This window comes from Drosophila elegans, unplaced genomic scaffold, assembly GCF_018152505.1.
Source record: "Drosophila elegans isolate 14027-0461.03 unplaced genomic scaffold, ASM1815250v1 contig_208, whole genome shotgun sequence".
Lineage (NCBI taxonomy): Eukaryota > Metazoa > Arthropoda > Insecta > Diptera > Drosophilidae > Drosophila > Drosophila elegans.
Window position 1 is genome coordinate 3,929,083 of NW_024545578.1, and position 15,880 is coordinate 3,944,962.

The 15,880-nt window shown below is 40.8% G+C and overlaps 5 protein-coding genes and 3 non-coding genes across 8 annotated transcripts in view; 6 read left to right on the forward strand and 2 right to left on the reverse strand.

Annotated features, from left to right (window-relative positions):
* The window catches only part of LOC108146165, a 49,619-nt gene extending 45,301 nt beyond the window's left edge, over positions 1–4,318 (reverse strand). Inside the window, exon 1 of the mRNA XM_017272061.2 lies at positions 3,650–4,318. Within this exon, the coding sequence (XP_017127550.2) occupies positions 3,650–3,695 (46 nt within the window). The 5' untranslated portion in view covers positions 3,696–4,318. The remainder of the gene's footprint in view (positions 1–3,649) is intronic.
* A 2,677-nt stretch (positions 4,319–6,995) lies between these two features.
* Positions 6,996–9,827, forward strand: LOC108145752 (dynein intermediate chain 4, axonemal). The gene is made up of 4 exons (XM_017271316.2): positions 6,996–7,256; positions 7,745–9,186; positions 9,335–9,550; positions 9,611–9,827. The coding sequence occupies exons 1-4, from the start codon at positions 7,074–7,076 to the stop codon at positions 9,825–9,827; spliced, it is 2,058 nt and encodes a 685-aa protein (XP_017126805.1). The 5' UTR covers positions 6,996–7,073.
* A 755-nt stretch (positions 9,828–10,582) lies between these two features.
* Positions 10,583–11,900, forward strand: LOC108145764 (ras-related protein Rab-34). Its single transcript, XM_017271332.2, has 6 exons — positions 10,583–10,836; positions 10,895–10,996; positions 11,056–11,120; positions 11,265–11,398; positions 11,452–11,677; positions 11,736–11,900. The coding sequence occupies exons 1-6, from the start codon at positions 10,589–10,591 to the stop codon at positions 11,792–11,794; spliced, it is 834 nt and encodes a 277-aa protein (XP_017126821.1). The 5' UTR covers positions 10,583–10,588; the 3' UTR covers positions 11,795–11,900.
* Positions 11,901–12,258: 358 nt separating this feature from the next.
* LOC108146370 (60S ribosomal protein L23a) lies at positions 12,259–13,761 on the forward strand. The gene is made up of 3 exons (XM_017272355.2): positions 12,259–12,368; positions 12,732–13,147; positions 13,213–13,761. Exons 1-3 carry the CDS (start codon positions 12,338–12,340, stop codon positions 13,600–13,602), a joined length of 837 nt encoding a protein of 278 aa, XP_017127844.1. The 5' UTR covers positions 12,259–12,337; the 3' UTR covers positions 13,603–13,761.
* A 222-nt stretch (positions 13,762–13,983) lies between these two features.
* Positions 13,984–14,081, forward strand: LOC121467152. Its single transcript, XR_005977302.1, has one exon. It is a non-coding gene; the product is annotated as a small nucleolar RNA Me28S-Am2634 (small nucleolar RNA).
* A 135-nt stretch (positions 14,082–14,216) lies between these two features.
* On the forward strand, positions 14,217–14,317 carry LOC121467153. Its single transcript, XR_005977303.1, has one exon. It is a non-coding gene; the product is annotated as a small nucleolar RNA Me28S-Am2634 (small nucleolar RNA).
* A 129-nt stretch (positions 14,318–14,446) lies between these two features.
* Positions 14,447–14,544, forward strand: LOC121467151. The gene has a single exon (XR_005977301.1). It is a non-coding gene; the product is annotated as a small nucleolar RNA Me28S-Am2634 (small nucleolar RNA).
* Positions 14,545–14,655: 111 nt separating this feature from the next.
* LOC108146369 (telomere length and silencing protein 1 homolog) lies at positions 14,656–15,766 on the reverse strand. Its single transcript, XM_017272353.1, has 3 exons — positions 15,574–15,766; positions 14,904–15,517; positions 14,656–14,849 (listed from the first exon to the last, which is right to left on the reverse strand). Exons 1-3 carry the CDS (start codon positions 15,687–15,689, stop codon positions 14,695–14,697), a joined length of 885 nt encoding a protein of 294 aa, XP_017127842.1. The 5' UTR covers positions 15,690–15,766; the 3' UTR covers positions 14,656–14,694.
* Positions 15,767–15,880: the final 114 nt, after the last annotated feature.

The window sequence follows — 15,880 nt, forward strand, 5'->3', positions numbered from 1 at the left end:
ACAAGCTGGGCCATAACCGCAGCTAAAGCTGTGTGTGCGATCGCGATCATATCGGATCGGATGAGGATCGGAACGGAACGGAACGGATCGGATCGGGATGGCTGGCGGTAATTACATAAACGGCGATGTCAGTGCGGTGACAGGACGGCGTCATCGGAGCTCAGGGAATCTGGATTGTGGATTCTGGAACTCCATCCAACCATCCATCCATCTGTCCATCCATCCATCCGTCCATCCGACTCCCAGCCAGTCGAAGTCGAAGTCGAAGTCGATCATCAATCGTGCGAACTTTCCAGAGGGCCCCGCCCCCTCGAAACGCGGATATCATTGCAGTCGAGGGCACCATACCACGAACTATAGTATGTATAGTATATACCTGTTTTTAGAGCCAGACCGCGATTGCAAAAGAAACCAACCAGCCGAAAATAAAAGGGCCAAATCAGCGTGTAAGATGCCGGGTCGGTTGGACCTCTTCTGGGGCCATAAATTTTAAAGTAATTTTCTCTTAGCCCCAAATAATTTATGGGAAAATATTAAGCTGCCCCAAATACTCACGAGTGCGGAGATCCTAACCTAACAGACTACTAAAAACTACTTTCGGGGTCCAAAACAAACCCAAATAGAGTAATTAAATAAGAGGTTAGACTGTTAGACATGTTTACTGGGATATTCCTGGCCGACAATTTCGCTTTTGGGATTTCGAACTGGTTGAATTATGGTCATGGGCATCCTTAAGGTTCAGGTCACGATTATCTGCATACGCAGCCGGCAATAATAATCTCAAAATTGGCGCACTTAAGCGCGAGGATGAGGATCCCTCGGCAGGCGTAATTTGAAAGTTATTTTGTTGCCGTTGCGGTGAAATTATTGAGCAATATGCTGATCTGTAAAATCATAAATAAAAATATTTGTACTTGACCGCAGAAGGCCTGGGATTCAGACTCGTACTGCGATTCGTCTGCACTCGCTCCATCTTCATCTTCATCTCCATCTTCGAGCCATCTCCTCCCTCTGACAACTTTTATGTTATTAGGTGAGAGAGTCGCTTTCGGGGTCCAAATCGGACCTCGACGGATGAATCGCCATCCTGGACTCCGGATCGAGAGACTCCGCCCGCGGCTTAACGATTGATAAAGTCTTTTTATTTACAAGCTGATAATGATGGTGTAGGTGCAGCTTTTGGCATTGCGACGGTTTTTCATGTAATTTATGAGCAATTTGCAGACGATTTTCGAGGCTCCACTGCTCACGGAATGTGAGGGGTGAAGAGCGGGGGGACTGACCCAAAGATCTGTGGCAAAGGGAGCGATACGGGAAAAGAGTTGGGAGACCGTTTAAGTGAAAGATCTACAAATGGAATTTATGGGAATTAAGCCACTTATGAAATATAGTGTCCTAAAAATGTAGAGAGAGTGAAGACTCAACCTTTTGAAAGAATATCTGGTGAAACTTATACAAAATTTAAAATTTTTACAAATTAAAACATAACATTAACATAAAATATTTATGTTCTTTGACTTGTGCCTTAATTATCAAACAATCTTGTAGCCCTTAACTGATCAAAAAATGAAATTGTAAAAAAAAATATCTGACTATTGAATTCAAAATTGTATACCTACAATGTAAGTTCAAAATGATTAGATTAAAATATATGTATTAACGAGAAAAATTTTAGCTTTAAAATAGTTCCTTTTTGATTTAGAAGCATAGAATAAAATTTTTGAATCACAAACTTTTTAATATCCAATTGAATGGAAACAGAGTTTGAGCCCCTAAAGATGATTTTTTGAATAGAGGAAAAATTAAAGGAAGAGAACAAACGCTTTGCAACCTTTTCAATAAATCGGAAACCACACTTTATGGTAATTTAAATTATTCAACCTTGCTTTTAATCTTAAGTTTAAGAATCTCTAGCCTGTTTACCATTCCAATCCCATTGAGCACGCTCTAAGCAAGCTGACCGAAAACTATTTTGTAATATTGATAACCATCTCGATGGAGAATGGGGCCTGGCCAGGGCCATTAAAGTGTCACAACAAAACGTTGAACTCATTTTTTGATATGGCACTGGGCCACAAGAAACCATAAAACAAGCAACTTGATGGGGAGTTTCAAAGGGAACGGACAAAAAACAGAAGACCCTAGACACGAACTAACAACACGAATGCCTAAATGGACGAAATAGCCAAAAGTGTCAACTGCAGAAAGGGGAAGAGTCGAGCTGTGTGGGTAAGCCGATTATGGGCCACGACTTTTGGGAACGGAACGCACATAAAAATGTCTCTGGCGGAGATCTCCCGGAATCGTGTTAAGCGTGCGCCAAGGTTTTGGAGATGGGCACCCCTACTACTGCCACTTTTATAAGGCATATGGCTGTGGTGTGGATGTCTTGTCTCTGTTGTTATTGTTTGTGTTTGTGTCGCTGCTGACGATTGTCATTAACATCAAATTACCACAAGTCAAAGTCATGTTCCTCAAAATAAAACCCTAGAACTAAGATCGCAGGCCCCTTCTTCCCTCATCTCAGTTCAGCTCAGCTCAGACAGATAGTCGGCGGCACTTAGTTGGAAAGTTATGGAGCAGAATTGAAATGGGAGAACCACAACAAGAGATTCGCTGGCGCAACCACAAAAATGTGGGGAAAAAGGGTAAAGAATTCCTTGGTTTTTGATGGAGATGCTGGCTATCTGTTACAGCTTGTTGACCATTAAGACAAATCTGTTATGACACCTGACTTTGGGCTTAAGGTTTTTAAAAAGCGGTGTATAAAGCACGTAGGGTTTGTATTGGCTTTAAGATATAATAAAATTCTTAAATTTAAATTGAAATATCTTTAAAATTCAAAAACAAATAAAATGATATACAAATTTTAATCAGTAATGAAAATATTTGTAAACAAAATATAGTAATTCAGGGATAATTCTGACATACATATAAACTCAAAATAATGATGTAAACTAATTAATTTATGGAAATATGATCACAGCAAAATAAAAATATAAAAAAAACATATATAAAAAGCGAAAACCTTAAATTCAATAAAAGCCCTTGAAAGCTTAAAAATCTTGATCAAACAAATCTTGAGTCTCCAAAATCTTCTTTCCTCCAACACAACTGTTTATTCCTTAAGCTCGTATCCCCACGTTTGTGAGATATTATCTGCGATACGGTAATCTGCATAATTATGCTAAACACATTAAATTCATTCATAAATCTTTTTCGCAAGCATCATTCACAAAGGGAACACCTCGGTGAGAATTTTGATAATGCGATATGAGCTATTATTCATGTCCCGCAGAGCTCGCGCTCTCATTTGTATTTGTCCAATTCTTTTGTGGGTGATAAAACCCAGCTGGGGTTATTTATGAGACGGGGACACTTGCGATCTTGGGCACGGGAATCGGAATCACCGAAATAAAATCAATAAAACCAGTCGGTGGTGGCCACAACAAGACCAAAACCGAATCAGAAATAATTTTTTTTAAATGCAAATTATGCAGATGAGACGAAACTTTGTGTGAGGCCAGTCGAAATATTCGAGTTTGGTTTGAAAACGAAATTCACCTGCCCGGCGAAATCATATTTCTTCTTGCCCAATCCAATAATATGGAGGCGTAGGAGGCGTGGCTTTGTGAACACTTGGACTTACTGCTTGAGGAGCTGCTCGATCGTTGAAGACGCTTCCAAAACAACATTTTTTTTCTTTGAGAAGCTGATAAGATCTGTCTGCTGATTGGTTTCGTTATGTGAGCACGTTTGAGGTTATGCGGGTGTGGGTCTTCTATTGCGAAATGCTGTTAACGTTTGACACCCAAAGCATTAATTATTTTTGCCACTGATTTGCATAAATTTCGAATCACTCACTGACGAACTGAGTAAGTTCCCCAGATTCTAGCGCACGCGTCACAAATTCAAACGATGGTGAAGGTAACGCGGTCGAAAGGCAACTGCAGTTGTTCAAGTTGTGGCGACAAATTGAGACATTAACACCCGGCTTCTGAAGAAAGTTATGTATATGGAGCGATTTCGATTTGTTTTTGTCACTATAACAGGTAAATGGGTACTGGGTACTGGGTGCCCAGCTGGAGTGTCAGGTGTCAACGGAGAGGTGTGCTCAATTAGCTACCCGGTTTTCTGCACTTCCGTTAAGCGCTTTTCACGCCCCTTCCTCGAGCGCACGAACTCGGACTTCTGGCCCGCTCGACGGTTAATTAACGAATAAAAAGTCGCTTTTTTTTCTGTTACGAAAAAAATCTCCGAGCTCGGCTTAAGCGTTGCTTCGCCGCCGCCGCCGTCGCTTCTTCCATGCTCCGTACAATAAAAATGAAAAAGAAAATATGTTACACCAAAACACGGGGCGTCGCAGTCGGCGGCTCAGTCGACGGCGAAGTCGGCGTTGCCCAGCGCACATTGGGGCCAGTGGGGACATAAAACAGGTGTAAAAACCGATATGAACGAGCGACATATACGTATATGCTTATGAAAAAGCATATGCAAGATCGAGATAATCTAGTGGATGGAGAGCCAAGTTTTATGGGTTTTCAGGGTGTGGACACAATTAGATGTTCGTAAAAAACGAACGTTTTAGTTTCCCGGCTTGAGTTTGAGTCGGTTTTTGACAGGGTGTTAAACCTGTCATAACCGCCTAGAATTTATGTAGCAACAAACTATTAATTATTTCACAATCACTTGGTAAACATCTTAAAAAACTGCTTTTAAAACTTAACTTGTTTACATGGTGACAAGAAAAATAAATTAATTTTACAAAATTAAGCTTATATACTTTACTTTTATGCAGTGCAAAGTTTTTTTTAGGTGATCTGGTTTTTAGTTTTAGTTGGTTGTAAATATCTTTGGTAACATTTTTTAAGGATGTGCTAAAAGCTGTTTAAAATAAATGTGTTTGGCTAACATTATTTTTTCTTAACTGTTTTGTTGGATATAAGTTTTAAATATCTATGATTAAATATAATATATACTTAAAATATTTTTTAAAGTGTACTCAAGTTGTTTGAGTTTAATTTGTTTGTCAGACTCAGGACACTTGTCTTTTGAATTGATTTAATTATTTTTTCGCACCTTTTTAATGTTTTTCCTTTTTTTAAGTTTTAAATTTCTAGGGTAAAGTCTAACCTCTGTTTCAATTATTTAGTAAGGAATACTAAAAGCTGTTTAAAATTAGTACATTTGCCGAAAGTTTACACTTGTTTTGTGAGTTGATTTTAATATTTGATTTTGGACAGGTTAATTCAGTGTGGACTGCGCAGTCGCAGCCGACATCGACGTCGCAGCTAGCGTTGCGTTGGTGGCGGTTCAGTGAATTTCACTGACTGTAGTTGCTGTTGTTTTTGTGGCTGCTCCAAAAAGTGTAACAGCAACAAGAATTACAACAATAGCCACATTAACCAACCATCAGCAACAACAATGAGTAGTGATCGTTGGCTCGTGCAGAGTTCATAATGCACGCAACCTGCAAGACAGCCAACTATTGTCTTTAGCCTTTCTTGAATATGTATTTTTTTTGTAAGTTTTAGCTATTTTTCATTGCCTGCACATTTATTGCTTAACGCTTTGATGCGTTGACGGTTCCTGCTGCGGCTCAAGCTGCCTTAGCTCGCTCTTCTTGGCCATCATTTGTCCGGTTGCCCCTCCATTTGACATATTGCACTTGGCTATCTCCTCACTTTGGGCCTTATTCCTTCGTTTTCCGTCTCCTCTTCCTCTTTTGCTGCCTGTTCATTAAGCGAATCAGCGTAGCGAAGCATAAAGCCAAATTAACATAAACAACTTATTTTCGACTTCTACTTTATCTGCACAGAAAACAATACAATCTATAAGCCTAATTTCATTGAAACTTATTTAGTAAAATATTAATAATATTTGACATCAACTAACTCATTGTTTTATAATTTTATACATTTAATTTTAAAAAATGGCTTTGCAAAAAAATGTCATACGAGAGGATCTTCACTTTTCGAACAACAACTTAACTTATAAGCTAATGAATTGGAACTAATTATATAAAACTAGTAGTAGTAGTTGTATATATATAATTTTTTTATTATTAAGATTGGCAATTAACTATAAACCTATTATTAATTTTTAAAATATTATAAAATATACAGAGTATTCTTAATAAGGACAATTGAAAAGTTGTTAATTTAATTTTGTTCTTCATTTAATTGTTTTTTTTTAGATATTTAGGGTTATTTTTTTTCTTAGTTAATATAAAGTTGGATATTTATATGGGCAAAGTTGGCAAATAAAAATTAATCTTAAAATATTATTTTCCAAAGTGATCCAATTTTCTTTCTCTACACTATATGGCATACCGCTAACAATCGCACATATGGTTAACTGCTACCTCCTCTCTAGCTCATCTTTCGGCCATTGTCAGGCTATGTGGCGGAATTAAAGACCCTTTACTCTGCTATTCTTCTATTGCCGCCATCGCACCGGCAAATTGCTTTTGGTACGCGTCTAACTGGAATACGAATTTCATTTGTTGCCAGTTTGTAGATTGTACTTTTTAGTTGCTTGTTATTGTTGCAGCTTGTTTTTCTTTTCTCCGCTTCGGGAGTTTTTCTTGTGACAGGTCACAGCACCAGCTGCCGATGATTTGTTTTCTTTTTTGTTGAAGCTTTCCACTTAAAGTGGTCGATTCCCAATGAATTGCATAGGAAATGCTCTAAATACTCTACTTATTATATCTTTCAGACTTAGAAATGACCTACGATCGTTCGCACAATTTAATTTTGTAACTCTGCTTTCTTAAATGTATTTCCCAAGTAGAGCAAACACATAACAATCACTCTGCCTTTGTATCTCCTCCTTCTAAATATGCATGATTTAAAATATGTGTTATAAATATTTATGGATGCAAAGAGAGCAGTCATGTGTAAGACTGTTAATGGAATTCCATGTTGTAACTTGAAGCACCCGCCAATGCAACTGGCTCGTGGTAGTTATAGCACCCATATACTATTGTGTTGCCATGTTTGCAATGCCCGCAATAAACAAGTTGAGGAAACTTCGGCACGCGCTACTTTTTATTTGCTTTTTATTAAAGAAAAATGTCGCGACCTTTAAGAAAGGATTACCGCACTGCGGATTTCGAACAGCTCAGCAAGATGATCAAGGATCATCCGCTGATGAAGGCTCCTGAAACGGAGCAGCAACAGTTACAAAAGCTACGTACGCCGGAGTATCGAACAAAGTGTGTGATGAGGGCTTCTCTAGATGACATTGCTTTGGGGGTGAGTTTTTGAAATACGCATAATTTTAAGAATTATGAATGAGACTACCTTATATGTATAACCAAAAAACGAACTAAGTCTATGTATAAATGTATAAATTTAGAAGCGACTTTTGAAAAAATTTTTAATATTTTCGTGAAGCTAATACTATAAGCTAAATGTCGCAAATATAAAAGCACACACTAATCTTAGATATAATATCTTTAAATAGTAATAAAAAACATTTTTATTTCAAAGCAATGTATAGATAAACGTCGATTTATGGTTATTTTCTTACATTTTTTAAAAATCATTTCCATTATTAACCGTTTGGAATTTCCTTAAAAAAAACTAAACTTTTGAGCACTTTACCATTGCCCACTACTGTTATTTTAACCGCATTATTCCTAAAATTAAGTAAAATAAAGTAACCTTAATCAAGGAATAAGTTTTCTTAGTGTAGATTTACGACCTTCCCTACTTCCCATTTATCACCGTCCTATTTTTAGATCAATCTCTACAAGCTGCAGCTGGACAAACCGATGTCACCCAGCTTAGAGGAACCCGATTACTTGAAGGAGCAGACTCCATCCGGCCGTTCCGCCGCCTCCGCTCGTCCTCCGGCCACGCCCTTTATCAAGGTTCTCCTCCGTAAGACGCCCATTGTGGTTTTGTTCGAGAGACGCAGCATGACCGCCTTGGCGGACACGGAGGAGGGTCGTCAGGTGATGGAGGATAACAGGAAGTACGAGGAACTCCTCTCGGGAATCGACAAAACCCGCAGAACCGTGGATGCGGATACTCAAACCATGACGGCGCTAATGAAATCAAGACTAGTGAACACCGAACGGCTGACCACTGCCCAGATGGGTTCCTACGTGTCCAATTTCGAGATGTACGACACCTACACTGACCTGGAAAAGTCCACGACGAGTGTACAGGTTCAGGGTGAGAAAAAGATGGAGATAACGACCTATCACGTAGGCGGAGTTGATCAGTTTGTGGCCATTAATGGCCTTCCTGGTTTTCGACTTGCACTCATGTTGACCATGCGCATCCTGGCCAGCAATGTATTTGAGCCACAACAGCGACGCTATAGGAACATGGCATTACCGGATCCATTGGCCGAGGACGTGAAGTTCAAATACCGATTGGGACTGCTGTGGAGACTGAGTCCGCCTTCATCGAATCCCAAGGTTCATCAAGCAGTGAGCGATGTGAGCTTTTGTCCCAGTAATGGTGACATAATGGCCGTGGCCTATGGTGTCTATAGCCATGGCAAGGTGGGCAAGCTGCCGAAATCCGGATGGGTTTACGTGTGGAACATTAAGAACCCAGTGAACCCCGAAAGACGTTACAACTACCAAGTGGCCGTGGTCACCGTAGAGTTCTCACCCACACAACCTCAACTGTTAGCCATTGGACTTCATAATGGAGGCGTTGAAGTGCGGGATATTTCTGGCCAGGATCTGCCACCACTGGCCATATCTCAGCGTTCATCTTCGCCCCATTTTGAGCCAGTCACTGCCATCAAATGGATCTATTTTGAGGGCGATGTTGGTTCCAGGAACGCCCACATTACACCCTTTTTGGCCACTTCACAAGCGGGAGCTGTGACCAAATATAGGCTTATAAATAGTCCCAATTTGCTGGGATTCGAACAGCAGCGCTTGCAGCGGGCGGAGGGCGAGCTGGAGGGAATTCCCATCGAGCGACTGCCACCTGCGGCCTCACTTTTGGCCAACAGGCATCCGCAATGTCTGGAGATTGTTCTCGATCCCGTGCAGGCGGACATATACTATGTGCTGACCGACGAAGGAACACTCTACAAGTGCTCAACGAACTACCCACTGCAGCATCTGGAGCTGAGACAAGTGCACGATGGCCCAGCCGCCTGCATGGAGTTCTCGCCGTGGTCTCCCAGAATGTACCTCACCTGCGGGAGTGACTGGTGAGGATTACCATTCAGTTAAAGAGATATTTACCAGAAAATAGGAGTTATATTATAAAAATTTGAAAGTCCTTCTATAATGAAATTTAAGGATTTATTCAATCACACTCTCATTAGTTACTTATATCACTGTCCGCATTTTTACCAGGTGCATTCGAATTTGGTTGGCGGGCATCCTGCTGCCCATAGTAACTCTCCAGCACCACCTGTCTCCGGTGCACTGCGCCCGCTGGAGCCGGACCCACTCCACCATCCTGGTTTCGCTCAGTCGCAGCACAGTGGACATCTGGGATCTGCGTAACAGCACCATGAAGCCGGTGTCCTCCACCATAATCGATGGTGATATTTTCTACACCACCTTCAAGTGAGAGATCTTTTTAGATCATCTCTATATAACATTTGCTAGTAAGGATTCTTGTTGTAGGTTCACCCACTGCGGTCGTTCGCTGGCCGTGGGAAATGAGGCTGGCAATCTGCTCATGTTGTCCTTTGAGGACATGCCCTTCCCCCCGCACTTCCAGTACAAGCAGCTGAAGAGAGCCATCTTCAAGGCGCTGTCCATGCAACCAGATCTTCGCAAGCAGGTGAAAAGCGTTGGATACTTTGGCTATCCCGGAGGCAAGAAACAAACAAGAGCTTGAGAATAAGTTTATCAGTATAACAGGTAAATGGAAATGCTAAAGAATACGTTTTTATAAATATTAAAAATAAATATATGAATCAATTAAATGGAAGAATTTACTGGTGAGTGTAGAGGGACATAACTAACTCACACAACTTAAATTGTTTGTGAATTTAATTAAAAAATCAAAGAAACATTTGATTTTTTAAAATACACATTGAGAATATCTGTTATGTTTTAAATAGAAATCATATTTTATAAAAACTAAATAGTAGGATTCAATTTAAAAGTATCAAAAATTCATGTTAAATACAAACTCAACTCTGCTTGTGTTGTGAGACCTAAATTGTTACCTTACTCTCCAATACTTTTTAGCAGTAAAAGAGATTTCCATATACTACCTGGGTTTTTATTTTGAAGAGTATGTTGTTTTTACTGCTCTTCTAGCCACAACTGCTTACATGATATGGCCACAATGCCAGCGTAACATTAAAGCTCAACTTAGCTGACACCTTGAGGCCTTTTTCCTATCGGAACTAACTCACACCCAAGCGGGTCTTATCAATAACCTGCATTTACAATGCAAAACACGGTAAAAGGGGTATACAATAAGGTAGCTCCCAGCACCTTGAGCATATGATAGCCACCAAGTTCAAGCCACCGACGACGCCGACAATGTTTGTGGTTTGCGGCGCAAAGGCAAAGGCAAAGGCGATTACGACGACGTGGCTGACTTTCCCAGTTTTTAGTGCTCGTTTAGTTGATATATCGACGTTCGCCATGCCTCATCTACTGCGGCAGAACCTGCTGTTGCCCACTCCGCCCACGGTGGTCATGCACGATCCTCGCACCCACCTGCGGCACCTGCCCCCCGCCTACAGTCCCGCCCAAACTCCGCTGAGTCGCGAACGGGACTTTGCCCCCCAGGTGCGGTATCACCTGGAGTCGCCACGTAAGCCCAAGTTTCGTCCCAGCAAGGTCATCTTTGTGGGCGATTGTGCCGTGGGCAAGACAGCCATCGTCAATCGGTGAGTACATCATAAACGATTTTATTAAATTTAATTAACTTATCCTATATTTTTGCAGGTTTTGCTACGACAAGTTTCAGTCGAACTACAAAGCCACCATTGGCGTGGACTTTGAGTTGGAAAACTTTAGCATTCTGGGTCACAACTATAGTCTAGAAATGTGGATTTATTTCATCAGGATATGTAATCAATTTTATTATAAATATATTACATTTTTAGGTGGGACACAGCTGGTCAAGAGCGGTTTAAATGTATAGCTGGGGCTTATTATCGCAATGCAAGTGGTAAATATGAAATTAAATTAAAAGCTTTTTTATTTGGTAAAGATGACATTAGTATAAGTATATGAAATTAAATCTATAGAATTAAAGATTTTCTACAAGCCCTTTTTATTTAATACTTGTTTCTTTTTTTCCTTTAAATTTAAGTGATAGTGGTAACCTATGACATGTCGAAGCGTGATACCCTGGAGTCGGCGAAAAAGTGGCTCCACAGCGCACTTAACTACAATACCAGCCAAAAACCTCTGATCTTTTTAGTGGGCACAAAAGCAGATCTCTTGGTAAATTAATTGTTAAACGAAGAATTAAAATAATGAGGGAATTTAATTGTCAGACGAAGGAGGAGTTTGTACGCATGGAGCGAGTGGCGGGAGTGGTAGCAGCTGAACTTCAAGCCGAATACTGGTCCGTCTCAGCGCGATCTGGTTTCAAGGTCACGGAATTCTTTCAACGGATTGCTGGTTTAGCTTTTGAAGAAGCTGTAAAGTTGGAAATTAAATCAGTAAATAATATACCAAAGGAACAAGCGGCTCAGGCATCAGTTAAATCGCAAACATTTGGTAAGCGTTTTTGTTGATTTTTATATATAACGTTCTTATTAAAACAGATAAATTACAGATTTACGTAGCTTTTTTAGCAGTCGCTTTTCGCCTCAAAAGAATGGTTGTGCTTGCTAGCCCGGAAATTTTATAAGTTATTTATAAGTTATTTTATATTTTAAGGCAAACACAAGGCGTTACTTAGTTAACTCCAGTAAAAAAAAAAACTTATTTCACATACATTTATATAAAGGTTTACAAATACATATAATGCATATTAACTAAAACTTAAGTTAAAAATTATTAAATATAACCGAGTACTTTTACCAGACTTCATATTGCGATTGAACAAATAACAATTATTTAAATGTGCTAATTGATTGTGTTTAATATCAATGACCTGATTTAAGCTTTTCTAAACTCACTTCTTAAAAAAGTAACGTATTTTTATATATTGCCAACAGAGCTGCCATACATTTTTTCAGCTGTGTTGCGCGCACACAATGTCAAGATAACTACCCAATCAACACTGTTAAGTTAATGAAAAGTGCTGTTAGGCGCACCAAAAGCGTGCTGTTAGCAGCGAAATTTCAGCGATCTGGCCACGCTCCTGTCAAATCGGGCTTCCGCTTTTTGACAACTGCCCCTCAGTTTTCCTTTTCATTTCTTTTTCTCGTAGAAATGCCACCCAAAAAGCCAACCGAGAAATCCGGTAAGGATTTTTCATATAAAAATAAGCGTAAAATGCGTGAACTGATCAGCAAAAGCAAGCCGAAAGCAAGGGCCACAAGCGGGAAATCAAAAAAGTGCGGAATAAAGCGATTTTAGAGCAGAAATGTGTTTATACAGTTAGGCGTGTGGATTCGGCCACGTGCGGTGTGGTGTCTGTAGGATTGTTCTTGAGTGTGTGTTTAAATGGGTAAACTTAACTTGAAGAGTGTTATATTTAAAGTTAAAGTGGTGTTATCAGCATTATTTCATTTGTTGCCTTGCTGATCGTTCAGGTCTAACCTTACTTCATGTTCGGGAACATGTTTACTAATTTGGACTTGGTGGTGCTCCTCTCTGTTTACAGCCAAGCCTGGCGACAAGAAGCCAGAGCAGAAGAAGGCTGCTGCGGCTCCTGCTGCCGGCAAGAAGGAGGCTGCTCCGGCTGCCGCCAAGCCAGCGGCCGCTGCTCCCAAGAAGGCTGCTGCTCCGGCGGCCAAGAAGCCCGCCGCCGCTGCTGCCAAGAAGCCAGCGACTGCTGGAGCTGCTGCCAAGAAGCCCGCGGCCGTGAAGAAGACGGTGGCCACCAAGGCCAAGGGCAAGGATGCCAAGAAGAAGATCCTCGCCGGCAAAAAGCCCCAGTCCGTGCTGGCCAAGCTCTCCGCTAAGGCTCGTGCGGCCGCCAAGGCCAAGAAGGCTGTGAAGCCAGGCACCAAGCCCGCCAAGGGAACCGCCAAGGCCAAGGCTGTGGCTCTGGCTAACGCCAAGAAGACCCAGAAGAAGGTAAGCTAATCGTGACCACACATAGATAACCCCAATTGACCTCTTACTACTCCTCTTTCAAACAGATCGTAAAGGGAGCCTTCGGCACTCGTGCCCGCAAGGTGCGCACCAATGTGCATTTCCGTCGGCCCACCACCCTGAAGCTGCCCAGGAGCCCGAAGTACCCCAGGAAATCGGTGCCCACCAGGAGCCGCATGGATGCCTACAACATCATCAAGTACCCGCTCACCACCGAGGCGGCCATGAAGAAGATCGAGGACAACAACACCCTGGTCTTCCTCACACACCTGCGCGCCAACAAGAACCACGTGCGTGCCGCAGTGCGCAAGCTCTACGACATCAAGGTGGCCAAGGTGAACGTGCTCATCCGCCCCGATGGCCAGAAGAAGGCCTATGTGCGCCTGGCGCGCGACTACGATGCCCTGGACATTGCCAACAAGATCGGCATCATATAAACGGTTCAACAGTCTGCGGTAACGTGTGGAATGGGCATCGCGTTCTACATGTTATATGTAGAGTCTTTTCTATTAACAAAATATTGCTAAGCTGACACGGTAGAGCGAAGATGAACGTTTCAAAGTTGTCTGGGTATAATAAAACCACTCAAAAACTAAGTGTGGGTTTTCCATTTTGGGTGGGCTTGATATCTCTTTCAGTTGTTTTTCTTTTAGGTAAGACTTCATAATCTAACATTTATAAAGGTGAGTTTAATCAATGGTAATTGTTAAACTTATTGCTAACATTATTTTTCTTTCTTGCAGCCAATCTTGAAATATAATGAAGCTTGCTTACCAATAAAAAAGGTAATTATAATTTCAATGTATACAAATAAAGCAAATCTACGAATTTGATGATATTTCGAGTAGGAATCTCATTGAGCTTCAGTCATTCGTTGCTTTGATATCAATTTTAATCTCTTACTGATAATAATATATTTTGAGCAATGTTTCGCATTTTTTAAATTTTTAATTAATAAAAATGGTTTTTTTCAGGTGTTCTAACAAATTATGTGGATCTTGGGTTACTTCTTACAAGGTGTGTATGTATTTTACTTATCCTGTAACTTAAAAAAAGCTTGCTCTGATGATATTTTTGGTAGGAATCTCCTTGAGCTTCAGTCATGCGTTGCTATGATATCAACTTAAATCCTTTACTGATAATTAAATTTAAAAAACTGAGCTGTCATTAAAAGTTGGAAACTAATCCAGACTTTTATTATTTATTTTAGTAACTCCAAGACGTATATGGATTCTTGCTTAAATTATAACAAGGTGTGTATAAATTCATAATAAAAAAATATAGCTATTTAATCTGATGATATATTGAGTAGGAATCTCATTGAGCTTCAGTCATGCGTTGCTTTGAAATTAATTTTGTCTCCCACTGATCTTAAACCTTAAACTATTTTGTCTACTATTTTAATTGAGACTAATTATCATTCCTCTTGTATTTTACAGAAATGGCCCACTAAACGGACATCAATTAAATGAATTGCAAAATAAAAGAGATTATATTGAAACATTGGTACTTTTTTATTAATGGCACTCTTAATATCTGCGAAATTGCTTCCTAAATTTGTCGTAATGGTAGTCATCTGTGGCTCGTTTGACTCCATTGGGATTCGTTTGATGCTGGGCGGACTTGTTGCCCTCCCTCTCCTCCCGCTTGCGTCTTCTTTGATCGCTGCTGTCCTCGATGTTAACTGGAAATAAACGTTATTGAATCTATAAATGTATGTAAAGGTTTATAAACCTACATCGATTGTGCTGCATAAAGTTCACCGCCATATTGGTGGGCACAAACTGTGAGGGACCGTCCTTCTTGTTCTTGGCATCCTGCAGCAGCTTCTGCTTGGCATCCTCGGTGGCCTCTATGTTGCGGATCTTGGCCACAATGCCGAGATCTACTTCTGGAATGCCATTCAGCATTTGGTTGGACAACATCTCCTCGGATCTGTGCGAGGACGATTGCCTCAGATGGTCGGGCAGAGCGTACAGGGCGGCATCCTCGGGCGTCAGGTATTTGTTCACATCCCCATCGTCATCCGCGGTGGCTTCTGTGCCGCCTCCCTTGCGCTTCTGTAGCTCCTGCTCGATGTACTTCATCATTTCCTCGTCCTCATCCCGCTTGTTCGTCTCCGCCGAGAACTGGGTACCAATGCCCACGTCGTAGGCGTCGTCAGCCTCCTTCATCTTCCCCGATTTCAACTGCTGCATATTAACCAGACCTCCGGTCTTCACATTAAAGGGATCCTTGATGGCCAGCTCCTCCTCGGGGGCCACCTTTTTGCCCAGTGCTAGACCCACTAAGCTGACGCCATTGGGTCGCTGTCTCAGGCGTTGGCGTTCTTTGATCTCGTCTAGGGTAAGCCTATATGGAAATTGTTGCTTAAATTGGTTAAACACATTGAAATAGTAAAGTCTTACTGCTCCTCCTGCTCTTCATCATCTGAATTCTTGCGTTGTCTTAGGTTTTTGCGACCGGATTTTTTAAAGAAAACCTTGGGGGTTTCCTCAGCTTTTGTTGCTTCGGCATCGCTCATCTTTTTAGTTTATAATTATATTACGATTTCAGAATTTGATGCAAATAAATACAAATTTGTTTACGTTTGGCTAGAAGTATGACCATGGCTGTGGATTTATAAATATACCATATATATGTTTTTGGTATATTTTTTAGGAAGTAAAGCATTTAAAGTATATTTGTAAGAGCCGGGTGGTATATTTATTTGAA